Source organism: Podarcis melisellensis (assembly GCF_964234715.1).
Source record: "Podarcis melisellensis genome assembly, chromosome: 10".
In the NCBI taxonomy this organism is placed as follows: Eukaryota; Metazoa; Chordata; class Lepidosauria; order Squamata; family Lacertidae; genus Podarcis; species Podarcis melisellensis.
In genome coordinates, this window is record NC_138542.1 from 37,755,684 (window position 1) to 37,773,706 (window position 18,023).

At 42.0% G+C, this 18,023-nt stretch overlaps 2 protein-coding genes across 5 annotated transcripts in view; one reads left to right on the forward strand and one right to left on the reverse strand.

Moving 5' to 3' along the window:
- Positions 1-18,023, reverse strand: part of TSPAN19 (tetraspanin 19) — a 93,360-nt gene that overhangs the window by 34,062 nt on the left and 41,275 nt on the right. The window lies entirely within an intron of this gene.
- LRRIQ1 (leucine rich repeats and IQ motif containing 1) overlaps positions 1-18,023 on the forward strand; it is a 104,003-nt gene that overhangs the window by 12,486 nt on the left and 73,494 nt on the right. For all 4 annotated transcript variants that reach the window (XR_014172094.1, XM_081926569.1, XM_081926570.1 and 1 more), the window contains 4 exons: positions 3,373-3,566; positions 4,738-4,865; positions 9,491-9,564; positions 16,174-16,267. Coding sequence is in view for 3 of the 4 variants with exons in the window: in XM_081926569.1 (XP_081782695.1) it covers positions 3,373-3,566; positions 4,738-4,865; positions 9,491-9,564; positions 16,174-16,267 (490 nt within the window). In the remaining variant the exon portion in view is untranslated. The remainder of the gene's footprint in view (positions 1-3,372; positions 3,567-4,737; positions 4,866-9,490; positions 9,565-16,173; positions 16,268-18,023) is intronic.

Sequence of the window (18,023 nt, forward strand, 5' to 3'; positions counted from 1 at the left end):
AACTTTGTTACCTTCCGAGTTACGCAGAACCCTTAAAACAAAGCATCACTTATTATTACACCAATAGAGACTAAGCTATTAAAGAAGCTGTGGGATTTAATAGATTTAATAACATCTTAACAATTCAAAGATAGTACAAAGATAATCTCAGGGTCATTGGTTCAATCCCCACATTGACCAAAGGATTCCTGCATTGCATGGGGTAGATGATCCTCTTGGTACTTTCCAACCCTACAGGGGATCAGAAACAGAAAAGTATGCTATTTTATTTTTTGGAAGCGTTAGTAATTCCACATCTTCTTCAGTACCTGCCAACCATGCACCTCCCCACGCCCCCCAAAAAGACCGGGCCAAACTACACATGATACAAAATATATAATTGGAAAACTTGTCAGGTAGTGTGTGCACATGCTCTTTTTTAAATTAGTAGCAGGCAAGGAGCCTGTGGGAAGGAAATGCTTAACCCTTCCCTCCCTACTGTTACTTCTGACACGCATACACCAATTATTAGCCCCAGGAAAAGAAATTCCTGTTTTCATTTTTAATAAAACACTGTGATGTGATTACTAATGGAACACAGGAGTGGGCGGGGAAGCATTGCTACCACTTACCAGGTAAGCAGGTGAATCCAGGACTGCACTGGCACACAGTCAGAACTAATCCAGTATTTCCTCTGGTGTGCCCACACAATTCTAACGCTTTCCACCCCCCTGCATCACATGACACCATTTCAATAATTAGCAACAACCCCAATATTAGGATGGTAGCAGAGCACAACCACAACAGCCACTCCTGATGAAACATTTAGTTTAACCCCATAATATGTGATTTGAGTGATCCTAAGATTTATTTTAAAAATTAACAGATAATGCACCAAGGAAGAGTTCAAACTGTTATTAGATATACTGTTATTATCGGTCCGCTGCTTTATGCCAGCAGGAGGGGATGATAACTGGACTTTCCTAAGGAAAAAAATGAATCCAAAGTGACAAGTCTAAATAACTCTTTTATATTCCATTAATCCACTAGGTGGTGCAGGTTAGCTTTCCAGATTATTTAACAGCAGATTCCAAACCGCTGTCTTGCAATGTTGCGTTTAATTTTAGAAGTATATTTAAAATTATTTTTTAGTAATTGAGGAATGGTACCCAAATCCGTCCTAGTGGAAATCATATTTAAACCAGTAGTCTAGTCTGATTCTTAGTTTTAAAAAATCTGAGAAAAGTTAGTTCATTTAATGCAGAACTTGTGACATTTTAACAGTACAGTCTAATGGGTATCTGTTAAATTCACTGCAATTTACTTTCAAGTGGGTAAATGCAGGATTGGTACTCAGTGCAGAGGCATTTGGTTATAGATAGTAGGATATTTGCTTCTGATTGCTATATTAATATTGGATCTATTTTTTCATGTCAGCAGAAATATTTGTCAGTATTTTAAACTGAAATTCAAGGCATAGTTCTCGGTTTGAAACTTGGACCTCAGTCCAAATAAGCTTTCAGTAAACTTTTCAGCCTCGCAATTCCCAGAGCTGATGAGCCTATTTGTAGTTCAAGTTTAAGAACATCTTGTGACTTGGCAGTAGGAACAGCTATAGTAAAAGCAAGATGTCTCCACGGCACACATAGTTCTCTGCTACACATGCAAATTTCTTCGTTAGATCATGTCCCTAATTCTAACAAAAAAATCATTTTGAATAATGGATAATCAAAGTGTTATATGGAACCATATGTGGCAACATTTGTATTAGTGCATATTGCAGGCATGCACTATGGATTTTTCAGTCCATAAAACAGTCGGACTTCAAATAGAAAGGTTAGCGTACTGACTTTAGTTTCTTTCTCTGTCTCCATCAGTGTTTTGCAGACAAAAAGCAAGCAGCGAGCACATATGCCATGTCACAAAAAATTGTTTTCATTTCAAAACAAAAAAACTGGGAAAGCATCACTCAACATCACACACCACTTTGTATGTTATAGCTAGGTTTGCCATACATCCGGAATTTCCCAGACATAGACAGGATTCGGTCATCGGAAACGGTGCCCAGGTGGAAATTGCTGAAACGTCCGGGAAAATCTGGATGTATGGCAACCAATGTTTCTGGCACAAAAGAATCATCAGAAAATAAATATCTTCCCTGCCTCCACCCTACAGATTTCTTAACAGTATCTGTTATTCACTGTTCTGTGCTTTTCCCACTCTGCTTTTTGTCTAATTAAAGTTGAAATTCACTCCCACAAGATGTAGTGATGGCCACCAACTTGAATGCCTTTAAAAGATGAGATGATTTTATGAAAGGATTGCTAACAACAATAGCTATGTGCACTGAGGTCTTGCTTATGGGCTTCCTGTAAGCATCCAGTGGGCAACTGTGAAAGCAGAACCCTGAGCTAGAGGGGCATTCAAATGGATCCAGCAGTCTCTTATTATGTTTTCACGTCATATTTCTATGATGTAAGGGTGCACAAACAACATGCACATAGCTAACTTAACTGAATGTCCTTCTCTAATTGGACCCACCAGGTGAGATGCTGCAGGTAGTTACTAGAGAAAGTGCCTTTTCTTTGGTAGTGTCCTGACCTGGACAATTCTTTTGCAACCTGACTTAGCACCTTTCTTTTTTTTTTAAAAAAAAAATCTTTTTACATTTGATTTTTAAAAATATAAACACACAATGAACATCAATTCAGAATCCAAATACTGAGATTACTCTGAATCTCCTGACTTCCCCCCATCCCTTCCATGGGTCCCAATAAAAATAATTACAACTGCATATCAATATTTGGCTTAGCACCTTTCTTAATGTCACTCCAGCACTAGGCAAAGGCCATTTTATCAGTCCTGATTTTATTTTCATTTTTTTTGTCATGTGATTGTATGTTGCTCTTATATAGTTTATTGTTAATATGTCTTTTAATTTTATGTATTTTAGATGTAATTTAAGCGTTCTGTATTTTTGATCATGCAAGCTTCCTTGAGAATTTGTTGAATGGAAATACAACATAAATATTCAGCAAAGAAATAAATCCACTTCCCTTCAAACAAAGAATACGGGGTGTTTATGAATGGTTTATGAATGCTACATGGTTTTAACAAATGGAGAATAAAATACAAAATGTGCTGATCGGAAGCTATTATGACTTGTTACTGATTTCAAAAATAAGTAAGATTTCGATAAACAATCATACTATGGACTAGATATGTTAATGCCTTCTCATGCTTAGTAACTATTTAGTATGATGATGGAAACAGAGGCAACATACTTGTTTTTTATGTATATAATATAAGCCTGTTGTACTTCTGATTCCTTAAGTCAAAACCAATGTATCTTTTTATTTCAATGCTTTGAAATATTGTAACTTTATGTTTTAGGTGGATTGGAGTCATTGAAAAATCTTCAGCGACTTGTTATTGATCACAATCAATTGATCAGCACCAAAGGACTATCTCATACTCCTACTCTAGTGTATATAGATTGTTCCTTTAATCATCTTACTCATATTGATGGCATTGAAAATTGTGGCCTTCTTCAAATTCTGAAGTTACAAGGGAATAACTTCAATGAGGTAAAAAAACTACAACACCTTGGCTGTTATCCAATTAAAGAAGTCTCTAGGCATGGGGGAAAGTCTGTGGTAGAGGAATTGTTGTTTTCTAGGCTCATGCCAGGCACCCCGATTTTCTCTTTTCTGCTTTTTCATTTTTCTCTTTCCGTTGCTTTAAATGAGAAGAAAAATAACTGCCAGTTTTAAGCTTGGTATAGTTAAAAAAAAAAAAAAAACTTAAGAAGACCCATTCAGGGATCAGACCAAAGACACAGTTGTATTCTTACAGTGGCCAACCAGATGACTACATGTTCTTCTGAGGAGAATCTGCTGGATTGTTACTTGGTAGCAATGCAACAGTGAGCTTTCTCTGTTATAGCAGTCACCTCTAAATATCCTGTGCACTGTTCCCAAGACATCTCTGGTAGCAGATCTCCTCCACCCATGGATTGCTCTATCCACTTGGTGGAATGTCTGAAGCATCCAACACTATCAGTTGATTATATTTGCAGATGAGAAAAACCAGTAGTTCTGAATAAAAAGCACACTTTTGGGTTTCTAAAGATGTATTTATGTGCCTCAGCATACATTATTTTACATAATATATTCCTTCATGTTCAATAGAGAAGGTGCATTGCCTCTTCTAAGATGACACTTGGAGTGCCCCATTCTTATCAATGTTTGATCATCCTGAGAGGGAATCACATAGCGTCACCCCTTTACCTGTTTTATAAGACTTCAAATTTCATCTTATTTCTGAAATAATGTGTTGGGAAAGGAGTGTTGGTCAGATCCATGCACACACACACCTGTATGCACATGTATGGTACACAGAATCATATCCCCCCATTGCTGCTGTTGAATGGTCACTATATACATTAGTGAGTATACATTTCAGTTTTTCAAAGGAACATCAGAGACTGAAGCACCTTTATTTAATTTTGGTCCCATTTATATATATATTCTCTACCTGTGTGTGTTTGTAACATCATCAACTGTTTATTTGCATGCCATTTCCCCACAAAATTGTGCTCAAAGTGACTCACAGCATATTAAATGAACAATAATATTTCAAAAACCTATTAAGAACTTATGCTGCAGTAACTGCAAATAGGATTGCAGCCTTAGTCATTTTAGTATAATAGCCAATGTGCTGTAGTAATATGTTAATATGCTATTGATTTCTGTTTAGTTCCCCAGCCTGGAAAATCATGTTTTGCTAAGAGAATTATACTTGGAAGACAACAGCATCTCAACAATGGAAAAGCTTTCTACATATTGGCTGCCTTTGCTACAGATACTTTTTATCTCACAAAACAGGTAAAACTAATAACATTATATTTTGGGGGGAGGTGGATTACAGTGGTACCTTGGGTTAAGAACTTAATTCGTTCTGGAGGTCTGCTCTTAACCTGAAACTGTTCTTAACCTGAAGCACCACTTTAGCTAATGGGGCCTCCTGCTGCGCTGCTGCCGCGCGATTTCTGTTCTCATCCTGAAGCAAAGTTCTTAACCTGAGGTACTATTTCTGGGTTAGCAGAGTCTGTAAGCTGAAGCGTCTGTAAACTGAAGCGTCTGTAACCCGAGGTACCACTGTATAAAGTTCAGACCCTTTTAAAACTGGAAAGACAAGGAATCAAGTCTGGGTCCTTCTACATACAAAGCATACAGCCATGGGCCTTTCATACATATTGAACCCTGTTGTGTGACTTCTCTCTTTCCCCTCCCTTTGCTGCTGTATATTGCAGTCGACAGCTGGTGAAGTGCTTCCTGTTGTGTGGAAGGAAGCACTCTGTCATAATAGCTGAGTGGATATTTGGCTGACATTTCTAGCAGGAAAAGCTTCCCGTACCTCTGCTGTATGTGTCAACATCTTTAACATAAATCGTTTGGGCAAAAGTGAGAATGAGGATGAAGTGGATAGGCATGACTATAAATATAGCTGGAATGGATGACAATATCAGCAGAATGGATGATTAAAGCAGTAAAAAATGTAGTAGTTCAGTAGTTGATATTTGTAGTTTCTTTACCAATGTGGCCGTGTTCTAAGCAGCTCCATATGCTTTTGCTACGGCATAAGTGATTGGCTGTTCCGTACAGAAGGATTGAATGTAATGAAGTAAGCTGTTGAAAGAAAAGCTGTTCCTTTGCTTTTATCCTGCAGCTGATGCAGTTGTATGATTTCTTCTTAAGAGTGTGCAGTGAGTGTCATTTCCTTTTTGTTGACTGCTGGAAGCCCCTATGAATGTTAGGATTGTGAATCCATATATTCCTTAAGAATAAAGCTCCAGTAGGAAAGTCTAATTTGCAACTAATAGATGATAACAGGTCTTTAGTTTATAATAGGAATAATTGATTTTTAAAGGTAAACATGGATGCCTAATAAAGTTTTAGGAGACAAAATACTGATAGGTGACTCATAATATTTTTTTAAAGCATTGCACATATTAAAAATTAGAACAGTATGTTTATCTGGATGACTGCCCCTGTTAAAAGAATGAAGTACATTATATCTGCATGATGTGAGAAGAACATATTTTCATATTTCAAAGCTGTCCTTATTTATCTGTGCCTCAAGTCCCTATCAGGGGAAAAGGTGGGATAAAAATATATAATAACAATAATAATATTTCCATGTGTACCATATATTTATTAAGCAGAATACCTTCCCCCCTTTTCAAAGTAGTTGTCCGTCAAGTTTTATAAGTTGTATCATGTAGGAATTTCCGTGGTTAAGAGAGCAAGAGCACCCCTCTCCTGTTCCTTCCCTCTCGGGCTTTCAATACTCTTCCCTACCCTTCTATTTCAGCACCAACCATGGTTAGCTCAGGAGAGGGAGCTTCAAATTAAGCATTTGAAACCTGATTCTAACTGTGATTTCAAACTCTGTTTTGGCTAATGCTGAAAAGAGAAGGAATAATTAGAAAAGAAGGGGGACCGAGGAGCATATAAGGTTGAGAAGGGAAGGAAGTGTGCAAGTCTGAGGAGTTCTCCAGATCTCTAAACCATTGTTAAGAGATTGGGGAGCATTCTTCTTCTTTGGTGATCACTCGTAGTCGAGTAAGATGGTCTTCCATGAACACAGTTTTAACAGTGAGTCCGTAAGTGACTGTGGAGGCCAATTCTGGATCCACATGTCCTTCCACAGCGGGGACAAGCTATAGCAAATGCATTTAAAACAAGACTAAACCCTAACAAATTAGACATACATGTGAAAGACCCATTTATCCAGCTGGGAAAGTCTGACGGTACAAAAATGTCTCCAGTTGTTTCCAGAAAGTACAGATAGTGGGCACCTGTCATATAGTGACAGTAAGGCTATTTCACAAAACAGGGGAAACCATAGTAAAATTCCTTCTCCGAGTTACTGTGGAGTTGACTTCTGAGATCTTTGGAAGTTGCAAAAAAAAAAAAAGGCCCCTGCAGACCACATCAATCTATTGGTTGTATAAGGGATAAGATGGTCTCTCAAGTAACCTGGCCTGAGCTTCATAGGGCCTTATATTTTAGTACCCACACCTTGAACTTGGCCTGATAACAGATTGGCAGCTAGTGCAAATCCCCCAAGCAGGGTGTTATAAACTGGTGGTAGTTTGCCCCCATAAGCAACCTAGCTGCTACACTCTGCACCAGCTGCAACCTCTGGATCACTCCTAAGACTTGCCTCTTTTAAGTACCATTGATTGTTTAAGAAATATACAGTGGAGTCTTATATATGTTTACTCAAAAGGAAGACCCATTGAGTTTAATGGGACTTACAGTATTCCCAAGTAAGTGGGCATGGGATCACAGCCTCAAACATATGTTTAAACTTCTCCTTGAATTTTTACTTAAAATGCCTTTGCTTTGTCTGAATCATGACCCAAGCAAATATTTTACACGATGCACTATGTAATGATCAAGTATCATTTTATTTTATTACTTTTTATCAATATGAAATGCTGCCTTTTTCTTTTAACACTTGTGCATCTTTAAGTCAGCAAAAGTGGCTATTTTATTTTGAATAATAAACAAGATAAGTCAATTGCATAACACAGAAAAAAGTATGTGAGCATCCATTAAAAAAACTATCTGCATTGCAGAGAAGTGCACTAAATAGATTTTGACAAAATGTGTGTTTATTTAGTGTGTATATTTTGGAGTATACACTTCAGCACTTTGCTGCTTCTCCTCCCCGACCCCCACTACCACATGCATTTAACTTTCAAGTTTGTTTCAGTTTTGCTTTCTTCATATAAGTCTCCCAGACTGTCTTTGTCCTGCCTTTGCGACTGTTTGGCTTTAAATGATACCAGAAAAAGGAAGCTATTGGACTTTAAAAAAATATCTTTTACTTCTGTGTCGTCTTTGTAATTTATATCCTTTTAATGCCCAGGGCTAGTGGGACAAGGTCAAGTGGTATTAAGTTTTCTGTAATGTCCTTTGTCTTTCTGGTTTGAATTTTCTAAAAAGAAAAAGAAAAAAAAAAGACAAAGACCGCCAGTGAAAAGGAAGCTCTAGAATGACAGACTGAAAAAAAGGATTTGCCTTGTATAGTACAGGACAAGAATTTTAGATCTGAATGGCAAGTAAGACATCCAGTTCTCTAAATTATGACACCCTAAATGCCATTATTAACAAGCAACATAAGATGTATTGCATACAGAGTTCTTCTATATCTATGATTTTACTGTGTGCTCTGTTCTCATTCCGTTAGAGCATTTTAAAAGTTAGCAGTATACTGCCCCGAGATTTGGTGGGGTTTCCAGCTCAGGGTAGATTCATTGAAGTTAAAGGACATGACTATCTTAGCTTCATTAATTCCAACTGGTCTACTCTGAGTAAGACTTAGCTGATAAGAACAGGAGACACCATTAAACTACAGTCTAACTTTTCTATTGCCAAAGTATTTCAAACAGACTAACTTCTGTAACCCAGGATGGCCACAATTTGAGCTTTTAGTGATCAAAATGTTTGTCAACTCTGTGTTCCGGAAAATGTTTAGCTGTTGCTTTGACCCATTACTGTGAAACTTCCACCAAAAATTGCAAAGCTGCTGGCTTGCAGCCTTCAACTCTAAATACTATGGTCAATAATCCTCCTTCTGTTAGTATAACAAGAAAGCCTTTCTCTCATGCAGTAATGAGACAAATAAAAGAAAGGCAATACATATATTTTTTAATGGAATAACATCTTGGAAATTTAATGGCTGCAAGGTTGTGTTGTCATGCATTTAAGAACCTTTTGCATGGGAAGCAGTTTCTGAGAACTTCAGGTGCTGCTTGAGTTAAATATACTATAAAACAAGCAGATGGTGCAAGGCGCAATATGTCTACAATTACAAATCTCTTTGGGTAGGGTTCTTTCTTTTTAATACCAAGCTTTCCTTAAAGCAGTAAATATCTGTATGAGGAGGTTCAGAGTGTCTCTAAGCTACAAGGGTGGGTGTTCTTGCTTTTATATTTAGCTGTGGGGCGGGGGGAGGAATCTTAAGAAAAAAGTAGGAATAAGTGTGCCAAATAGATTGCATATAATCAATGTATGCATCATTTATTTCTCATCCTAATAATTAAGATAAGAGTGCAGTATCTCCACTGCACTGATTGGAAGAGATCACCTAGTTCTGTCCCAAGAGCAGCATCCACTAAAGGGGATTATGTGGAAACTAAACCTTCCACAGAACTGCTTGTTCTTCTCTAAGGAAGTTCATTTCATTACTTTTGAAAACCATAGTTCTTATGGTATTTCCTGAAGCCTGATAAATGTTATCTGTTATTACATGGAAAACTGTTACAATTACCTTCTAGCACCTTGGATAGCTAACAGGCAGTTTGCTACCAAATGATACAAAAATATTTGGGTTTTGAAGGTATAGTTCTGTAATATCTGTTCCATCTTTTTCACTCCCATGGTTAAGATAGTTTTGCATTGACTTTCTATTAAAATGTTGGTTTTTTTCCTTTCAGTTTGACTGAACTTGCACCTCTTTTTTCGTGTGTGTCTTTGGAAAAGCTAGATATCAGTAACAACTGCTTATTAGGTGAGTTTAAAAGATAAATGGGAGGGACATTTGTTATCATGAGTTTCAGATGCTGCATTGTAAAATATAAGTGAGCCCGATTGTTGACACATATACAGAGGGAGCTATAAAATGCCTATATTCTTTGTTGCACTGCTCTTAAGCATGTTTAGAGCTGGTATACAAATTTTCTGTACTCCCAGAATCACATTATCTCTTCACCAACACAAATCTTTGCAATGCTTAACCATGGCTGAGGCTGAGGTGCTGAGTAGTGCTGAGAGTTTGCTCTTGTGCAGGATTGAAACCCAGATATAACCCTGGTTAAGAGTAAATCCTGCTTGGCTTGAATAATACTTAATGGTGGTGCTGACAGAAGCTTTTATATGGTTAATGACAATGGAAAAGTAGAGAGCAAGTGGGCAATTCCAAGGTCTTCTCCTCAACCATTAATCATAGATAGTTTATCTAAGTAATACTTAAATACGTATTACTACATAATTGACAACAGTTCAAATTAAAACACCATTGGTTGTTGTTTTTTAATAGCATCTACAACTTCTGTGTGTTCATTCTGATTTAGAGTCTTACTTTGATAAGGCAATCAAAATTACTTTGTATCTGTGATGGGACGATGAGCTGCTTGTGCGTAAAATGCAAGTCCCTCAGAGTTTGATCAGGTTTTCAAACCTCTGCCTGTGACGGAGCCCCTCCAGCATGGCTGCGTCAATCACTAGTAGAATCCGAAAGTGGCTGCTTTCGGAAACGTTTCCAACATAAAAGCTCCTTAACGGAAACACGTCGTCTGGCCTCTCGGCGTGACAGTTTCCGTCGAGGTGTGGGTGTCCCTATAGGAGGTCCTGAGACCTCCCCACTGGTTTCGCTTGAAGCGTCTCTGAGCCATCCCTCCGACTCACTTTCCCTTGGAGTTCTTGCTCGCCCTCTACTGGTTCCCTCTTCCGCTGCTACTGCTCTCTCAACCTCAGGGAGCCTTTGCACCTGCGGCGCTTTAGATGTCAGTTCCCTGACATCCACCTCCCCTCCAGGGCCCCCTTCACCCCCTCCCGTCTCCTCTCCTACTGGCGGTGAGGAGGTAAAACCCCTGAAAGAACCTCCCTCATCTTCCGACGTCGCGAACACTTCCTTCCACTTGTTGCTGTTCCTACTCTCTAGGTACTCTTCGTCATCAGAGTCCACTCCATCTTCCAACTCCGACTCCGCGAACCCTTCCATTTCCTCTTCCTCATCGGTGGTGCCGAAATACTCCCTCCTAAACCTTGCTATAGGCTGAGGTTTCCTCGGGAACCTTTGGTGGAACGTTTCTGTTAAAACCTCGTCATTGACTTCCTCTGCACTTACCCAGGTGTTTTCTGACTCCGGTTCCCCTTCCCACGCCACCAAATACTCCACCTGATTACCCTTCCACCTGGAATCGAGGATTTCCGCTACATGGTTGCGGCGTTCCCTCTCTTCCAAGGCTGGTCCCCTGACGTGCTCCCCTTCACGTCCCCCCCTGTATGGTGACAGTAACGACCTGTGGAACACTGGGTGCAATTTCATGTGGTTGGGTAATCGGAGTTTGAAAGCTACCGGGTTGACCTGCTGAATCACCTCAAAGGGTCCCAATCTTCTGGGCCTCAGTTTCTTACAACCCCCTTTGAACGGCAACCCTTGGGTTGACAACCACACTTGATCCCCCACCCTTATGGTTTCACCTTCCCTTCTGTTCTTGTCTGCCTGCTTCTTATATTGTGCCTTGGCCCTTTCTAAGTTGAGCTGGAGCTGCTGATGGATGGCTTCCATCTCTTCTACAAAATGTTCAGCCGCTGGAACGCTCCATCTCTCCCCTCCTTCCCCTGGAAATGCCCTGGGGTGACACCCGTAATTAGCCAAAAAGGGACTCATCCCTGTGGACACATTCTCCGCATTATTGTAGGCAAATTCTGCCAACGCCAACTTTTCGACCCAATCGTTCTCTCTGTCATTGACATAACACCTAAGATATTGTTGAAGAATGCCATTTGCCCTTTCCGCCTGCCCGTTGGTTTCAGGGTGCCGGGCAGTTGAAAAATTAACTTCCACGTGTAGCAAGCTCATGAGCTTCCTCCAGAACCTGGAAGTAAATTGTTTGCCTCGATCTGAGATCACCCTCGAGGGAGCCCCGTGCAACCTAAAGATATGTTCCACAAACAACTTCGCCGTTTCTTCCGCTGTGACTGCATGTGAGCATGCTACAAAATGGCACATCTTAGTTAACAGGTCTACTACTACCATGATGGCTGTTTTCCCCTTGGACCTTGGCAGATCCGTCATAAAATCTATTGATATCGCTTCCCAAGGCCGTTCTGGTGTGGGTAAAGGTTCTAATAACCCTGCCGGCGCCCTTCTTTCCCCTTTGGCTCGCTGACATTGGTCACACCCTCTTACATACTCCCTTACATCTTCCCTCACCTTAGGCCACCAAAATTCCCTGGTAACCAACCACATGGTTTTGTGTTGCCCAAAATGTCCCGCCGTGGGGCTATCATGCAACTGCTTGAGTACTCTCCCCCTCAATTCACCTTCGGGTATATACAGTGCCCCTTTGTAATACAATGCCCCATTTCTTTCCTCAAAACCTCCGGGGCTCTCGCCCTCCCCCCTGAGACCTCTGAGCTTATCCTGGGCATATTCATCATTTTCCGTTTCCTCCACCAGTTCCCGTTGCCCCACCAGCGCCGCCCCACACACCCAGCGGTCCTCCGGGATGACATGTCTCTCTTCGATCACCTCCTCCCCTTCCCAATATTCTGGTTTGCGTGAGAGCGCATCCGCCCTGACGTTTTCTGGGCCTGGCACATAACAAATCTCAAAGTTAAATTTGGAGAATTCCTGTGCCCATCTCACTTGTCGTTGGTTGAGCACTCGAGCTGTTCTCCAATACTCTAAATTTTTGTGGTCGGTGCACACTTGCACCTTGTGTTGTGCCCCAATTAATAAATGTCTCCACCTCCGGAATGCTTCGTGAATGGCAAGTAGTTCCCTGTCATACACCGTGTAATTCCTCTCGGACTTATTCAGTTTCCGCGAGAAGAATGCACACGGTCTCCACTCCGACGCACTCCTCCCCGGTTGAAGAAGGACCGCCCCTATAGCCCGGTCGGATGCATCTGTTTCCACTCTCATGGGTTTTTGTAAATCCACATGCAGAAGTTGTTCTTCCGAGGCGAAAGCCCTTTTCAGTTCTTCAAAGGCTCGATCCGCCTCCACCGTCCAAACAAATTTCTTCTTGCTGCTGAGGCAGTCGGTGATGGGCGCCGTCAAGTGGGCAAAGTTCTTGATGAACTTCCGATAAAAGTTCCCAAACCCCAAGAATCTTTGCACGTCCTTCTTGGTCTTCGGTGTCTTCCATTCCAGTACCGCTTGAACCTTGCCTGGATCCATGGCCAATCCCTTGTCTGACAAGCGGTACCCCAGGAATTCCACCTCCTTGGTATGAAACTGGCACTTCTCCAGTTTCACCCACAGCTGGTTGGCTTGCAGCCTGCCCAACACTTCTCGAACGTCCCTCACATGCTGTTCCTCATCTTCCGAATACACCAACACGTCGTCTAAAAAGGCCACACAGTTCTTGTAGAGCAAAGGTCCCAGAACGTGGTTTATAAAAGCTTGAAAACAGGCGGAGCCCCCTTGTAGACCGAAGGGCATAACGAGGTATTCAAAGGCTCCCAAAGGGGTAAACATGGTGGTCTTCCATTCATCTCCCTTCCTTATGCGTATCAGATTGTACGCCCCCCGCAGGTCCAGTTTTGTAAAAATCTTTCCCTTCCTTACTCTGGTCAAAATGTCGTCAATTCGGGGCATAGGGAAAGCCAGGGGCTCCGACACTGCATTGAGGGCCCTGAAGTCACACACCAGTCTCGGTTTGTCTGTGTTCTTTTTGTCCACAAAAAACACTGGGCTGCCCCCCACCGCTCGGGACTCTCTGATGAAACCTCGCTTCAAGTTTTTGTCAATGAACTCCCTCAGCTCCTGCATCTCCCTGTCTGACATGGCGTACAGCTTGCCTACTGGGAGTTGGGCCCCTGGGAGTAGGTTGATTTGACAGTCAAAGGGTCTATGCGGTGGCAGTTTGTCTGCTTCCCTTTCGCTGAATACGTTGCTCAGATCTGCGTATTGCGGGGGCACCTTCCCTTTGCCCATCACTTCCATCCCCGCTAGGGTGACTCTGTCTCCTCCCGAGACCTTCCCCTCCTTGCAGTGTTCTAGGCAATGCGCTGACCCAAAGGAGACCACCCTCTGATGCCAGCCCACTAGCGGATCGTGTAGCGCCAGCCAGCTCATCCCCAAAATGATGGGCGCTCCTCCCAGGATGGCCACATTAAACGCTATCTGTTCGGTGTGCCTTGCCACTCTCATTATCATCGGGACAGTCTGTTGGCTAACTTCTCCCCCCAACAGCTCTCTGCCGTCAATCGTAGTCACCTGCAAGGGGTTACTTAAAGGGATGGTCTGTATCTGGTGCTCAGCTGCAAACTCCTTACTCATGAAATTACAGGAGCTGCCTGAATCCAAAAGCGCCTTGACCTTTAGTGGGTGTCCGTTTGGCAGTTCTAGTAACACCTCTATCACTAAAGCAGGTCTGGGAGGTTCTGGCATGGGCACTTTCATTGCTCTTTGGCCTGGCTGCTGTGCCCCGACGGTGGCAGCCAGGCGTTGGCTTTTACTTGCTCCTTGCTTTCCTCTTCCTTTCCCCCAACAGCTCCTGCCATCCCTTGCCATTCCTTTCTTTGTGGGCAGACTCTGGCAAAGTGCCCTGGCTGTTGGCAGAGATAACATCTCTTGGCGCTCTTTCCCTCCTTCTTCCGCCCTTCACTGGGATTTGAAACTGCGCGCGCCCGCGCTGTTCCAACTTCCATCGGCTCTGCCGGCGGGAAAGATGGCTCTGGAATGTCTGGAATGCGGAACTCCCTCCAACGGTCTCCTTTCCCTTCCCGCCTTTCCAAAGCCCTCGCCTCCTGGCGCGCTCCTATGGCCAGCGCAGATTTGGTTAATTGGTCCATAGACTCCGCCCTGGGCCCCCGGGAAAGCTCATCTTTGACGGTTGAAGAAAGCCCCTCTTCGAAAAGCATTTGGATGGGCTCCGCCGATAGGTCCCACCCCAATTTATGAATCAGCATAGTAAATTCAGTCCAGTACTCACGGACAGATCTGCTTCCTTGCTGGCAAGCCATTAACTGCCTTCGCACCACCCCCTGCTCAATATCGCTGGAAAACATCAGGTCCATGGCACGAAAAAACTTCCTCGTGTCCTTTAAGATCTCATTATTCGCTGCCATCAGGGGTCTAACCCAATCTTTCGCCCCGGATTCGAGATGGCCAATCACATACGCCACTCGCGATTCCTCGTCGGGGAAGTCATCAAACTGCAAGTTTAGAGCGTATTGCATCTCTGTTCTAAAGGCATGATAGTTCCTGGGATCCCCCCCCGAATTTCTGCACCAATCCTGGTACCTTTCTGGCGAGCGGGGTGGTTTTCTCCTTTCCCTTTTCTGCATCCTGAGCCCTCCTCTCCTCAAGCCTCGCCGTTTGCAGCGCCAACTGGATCTCCAACGCTCTGTACCTTTCTTCCAGGCTTGGACCCCCTCCAGCTGCTCCTGCACCCCCGGTTCCGGCTGGGTTGCTCATGATGCTTCTCTCTGCACAAGCTGGCTTTCGGTGACTTTCGGATTGCTGTGATGGGACGATGAGCTGCTTGTGCGTAAAATGCAAGTCCCTCAGAGTTTGATCAGGTTTTCAAACCTCTGCCTGTGACGGAGCCCCTCCAGCATGGCTGCGTCAATCACTAGTAGAATCCGAAAGTGGCTGCTTTCGGAAACGTTTCCAACATAAAAGCTCCTTAACGGAAACACGTCGTCTGGCCTCTCGGCGTGACAGTTTCCGTCGAGGTGTGGGTGTCCCTATAGGAGGTCCTGAGACCTCCCCACTGGTTTCGCTTGAAGCGTCTCTGAGCCATCCCTCCGACTCACTTTCCCTTGGAGTTCTTGCTCGCCCTCTACTGGTTCCCTCTTCCGCTGCTACTGCTCTCTCAACCTCAGGGAGCCTTTGCACCTGCGGCGCTTTAGATGTCAGTTCCCTGACAGTATCCTTATATTGCTGTAATTATATATTTTTACTTTATATTAAGCCTTGGTTGGTTTAGTTTCTATGCCTTCATGTAGTAGCCAAGGGATTTTGAATTTGGTGAGTGACAACTGTCCTTAGCCAAGAAAAAAGACTAGTCGGGCATCTACCAATATAACAAAGATAAACAGCATACCAAATAGCATTCATGCAAATCCAGTGTTCATGTAAATCAAAAGAAAAAAGAGCAATAAATTTCACAGAGTGACTAAATGAATAAATGAAATTTGTCCAAATTAGGACCCTATAACAATCCAATATGGTGAACACAATCTGTGTTGCAATGATTAGGAGGGGTGAAATGGGTTGGCATTTAGTGATGACATTTAATCATCTCTGGAACGATGAACTTGATTTAATTAATTTCCTTTGAATTTGACAATTATTTGAAAATAATTTGTTGTGATCCCAACAGCAATAAAAGAATTATTCCATTTATTTTATTTGTACTTTTCTTAACAAATGCAGATCTTAACAGTGTCATTCAGTGGCTTGCTTGTTGTGATAGCCTAAGAGAATTATCCTTGCAAGGAAATCCACTTCTTCAAGAAGAGAACTGGAGGTAACCAGATGAGAGTAAGAGATTGTGACAAGTGCTGAGTATCAATATGGTGGCTGAGATTTTGTTCTTTTTTCTTCCTCTAGGGTGGCCAGCTATGCCTTTAACCAAATAATAGTGAAATGTACTTTTGGGGAGCTGTTTCACTTCCTCTCTCCTTTTCTCCCTTCTTCCCAAGGTTTTATAGAAGCAACATACATCACAGATGAAAGGGAATGTGAAATCGAAACCATGATTGTCTCTTGTTCTGAAAAAAAGATTTGCCAATACTTATGATTACAATCATTATTTGCACAGAAAAGAAGTCAAGTTAATTACAATTAATTCCTAGTGCTTTCTGTGGTTCTTGACTAACTTGTTCCACTGATTTCAACAGGACCTAAGTTCAACTCACTTAGGCTGCAAGCCTGTGCAGACTTTTACGCAGGAGTTAATCTCATTGAACTCCGTTAGTCTGGATCCTTCAGTGCCAAGAGGTATACTGCCTCTGAAACTGGAGGTATTGCATAGTGAGGATGGCTATTAGTCTTATCCTCTATGAATTTGCCTAAGCCAATTTTGTAGCCATCCAAGTTGGTGGTCTCCTCTTTCTCCAGTCGGTGGGGGACTTGGGCTCTCAAATTTCAGTGTTTCCCTATGCAACACTGCCTAAAATTTGGTACCCCCTGCCTCTCAAACTTGGTTCTACATTGTTGTTGCAGCACCCAATACAGCTCTGCATCCAGTGCTGCCAAACTGCTCACACTACCCTAAAACTACCTCTGCTGTAGTTCATCAAGAGGCAAAACTAACAACAACAAACCCTGCACATAATAACAGCACTGACAGGGTAGATCAGCATCTCATTAGGAAGCATCTTCTGAGCTTTGCTCAGAACATTGGATTAATGAGATGGCATCTGAGGGTTGCTCTTTGGAGCTCTCTCAGCAACCCAGGGTCAGATTCATAGCATCTAATCCAGGAACCTAGTGAAACATCAGACTTTCATAAATACAGTATCCCATCTCCTCAAAATCAATGCTATTAAAACTATATCCACTTCAAACATCCATTTTATTTTATTTATTTGCTTCTCCCTGGTGTCCTTACCAAAAAAAAAAAGTCATGTTCATGTTGGACTTCAAGTGGCTCAACAAATAGATCTGTAAAAGGGTATTTCCTGTTTCTTGGAAGTACAATTGCTATTGTATATGATGGTAGCTCTTTCTCCAATACTGATACTTGTTTTATGTAGACTAGCAATTGCTAGGTGATTTCCAGTCTAATTTAAAATACCTATCAAATTGGGTTCATGTGGAAGCAGACAATGATAACCAAGCTATACTGTTCATTTCCATTCTTACTAATGATTTGTATGTCATTCTACCTTGTATAAAATTTTCTTTTGGTTTTCAAATAATTGTAAGATATCTCTAAAGCTAGAATGGTCTCCTTCCTTTTCCCACATTCCTTTCTATGCTTGTTTTGGTTATGCTTTCAGATTCTTTTCAATCATCTCTTTTCCGCATGGAACTTGGCTGACTCACTTTGGAAAACCCATTTTTCTAAAAATGGATCAGCTCAGCTGAAAGTCATATTACACATATATGCAAACACACACACAGAGAGATGAACTTCATTCCCTACAGTGTTGGAAACCCACAAAAATTTGGATCATGCTAGAAGTGTTTAGATCAGAGGATCAGGGAGATCCAACTTTTGAATAAACACAATATATCGGTCAGCTATTAACTGTTGTATGTAATTAGGGAACAGGCAA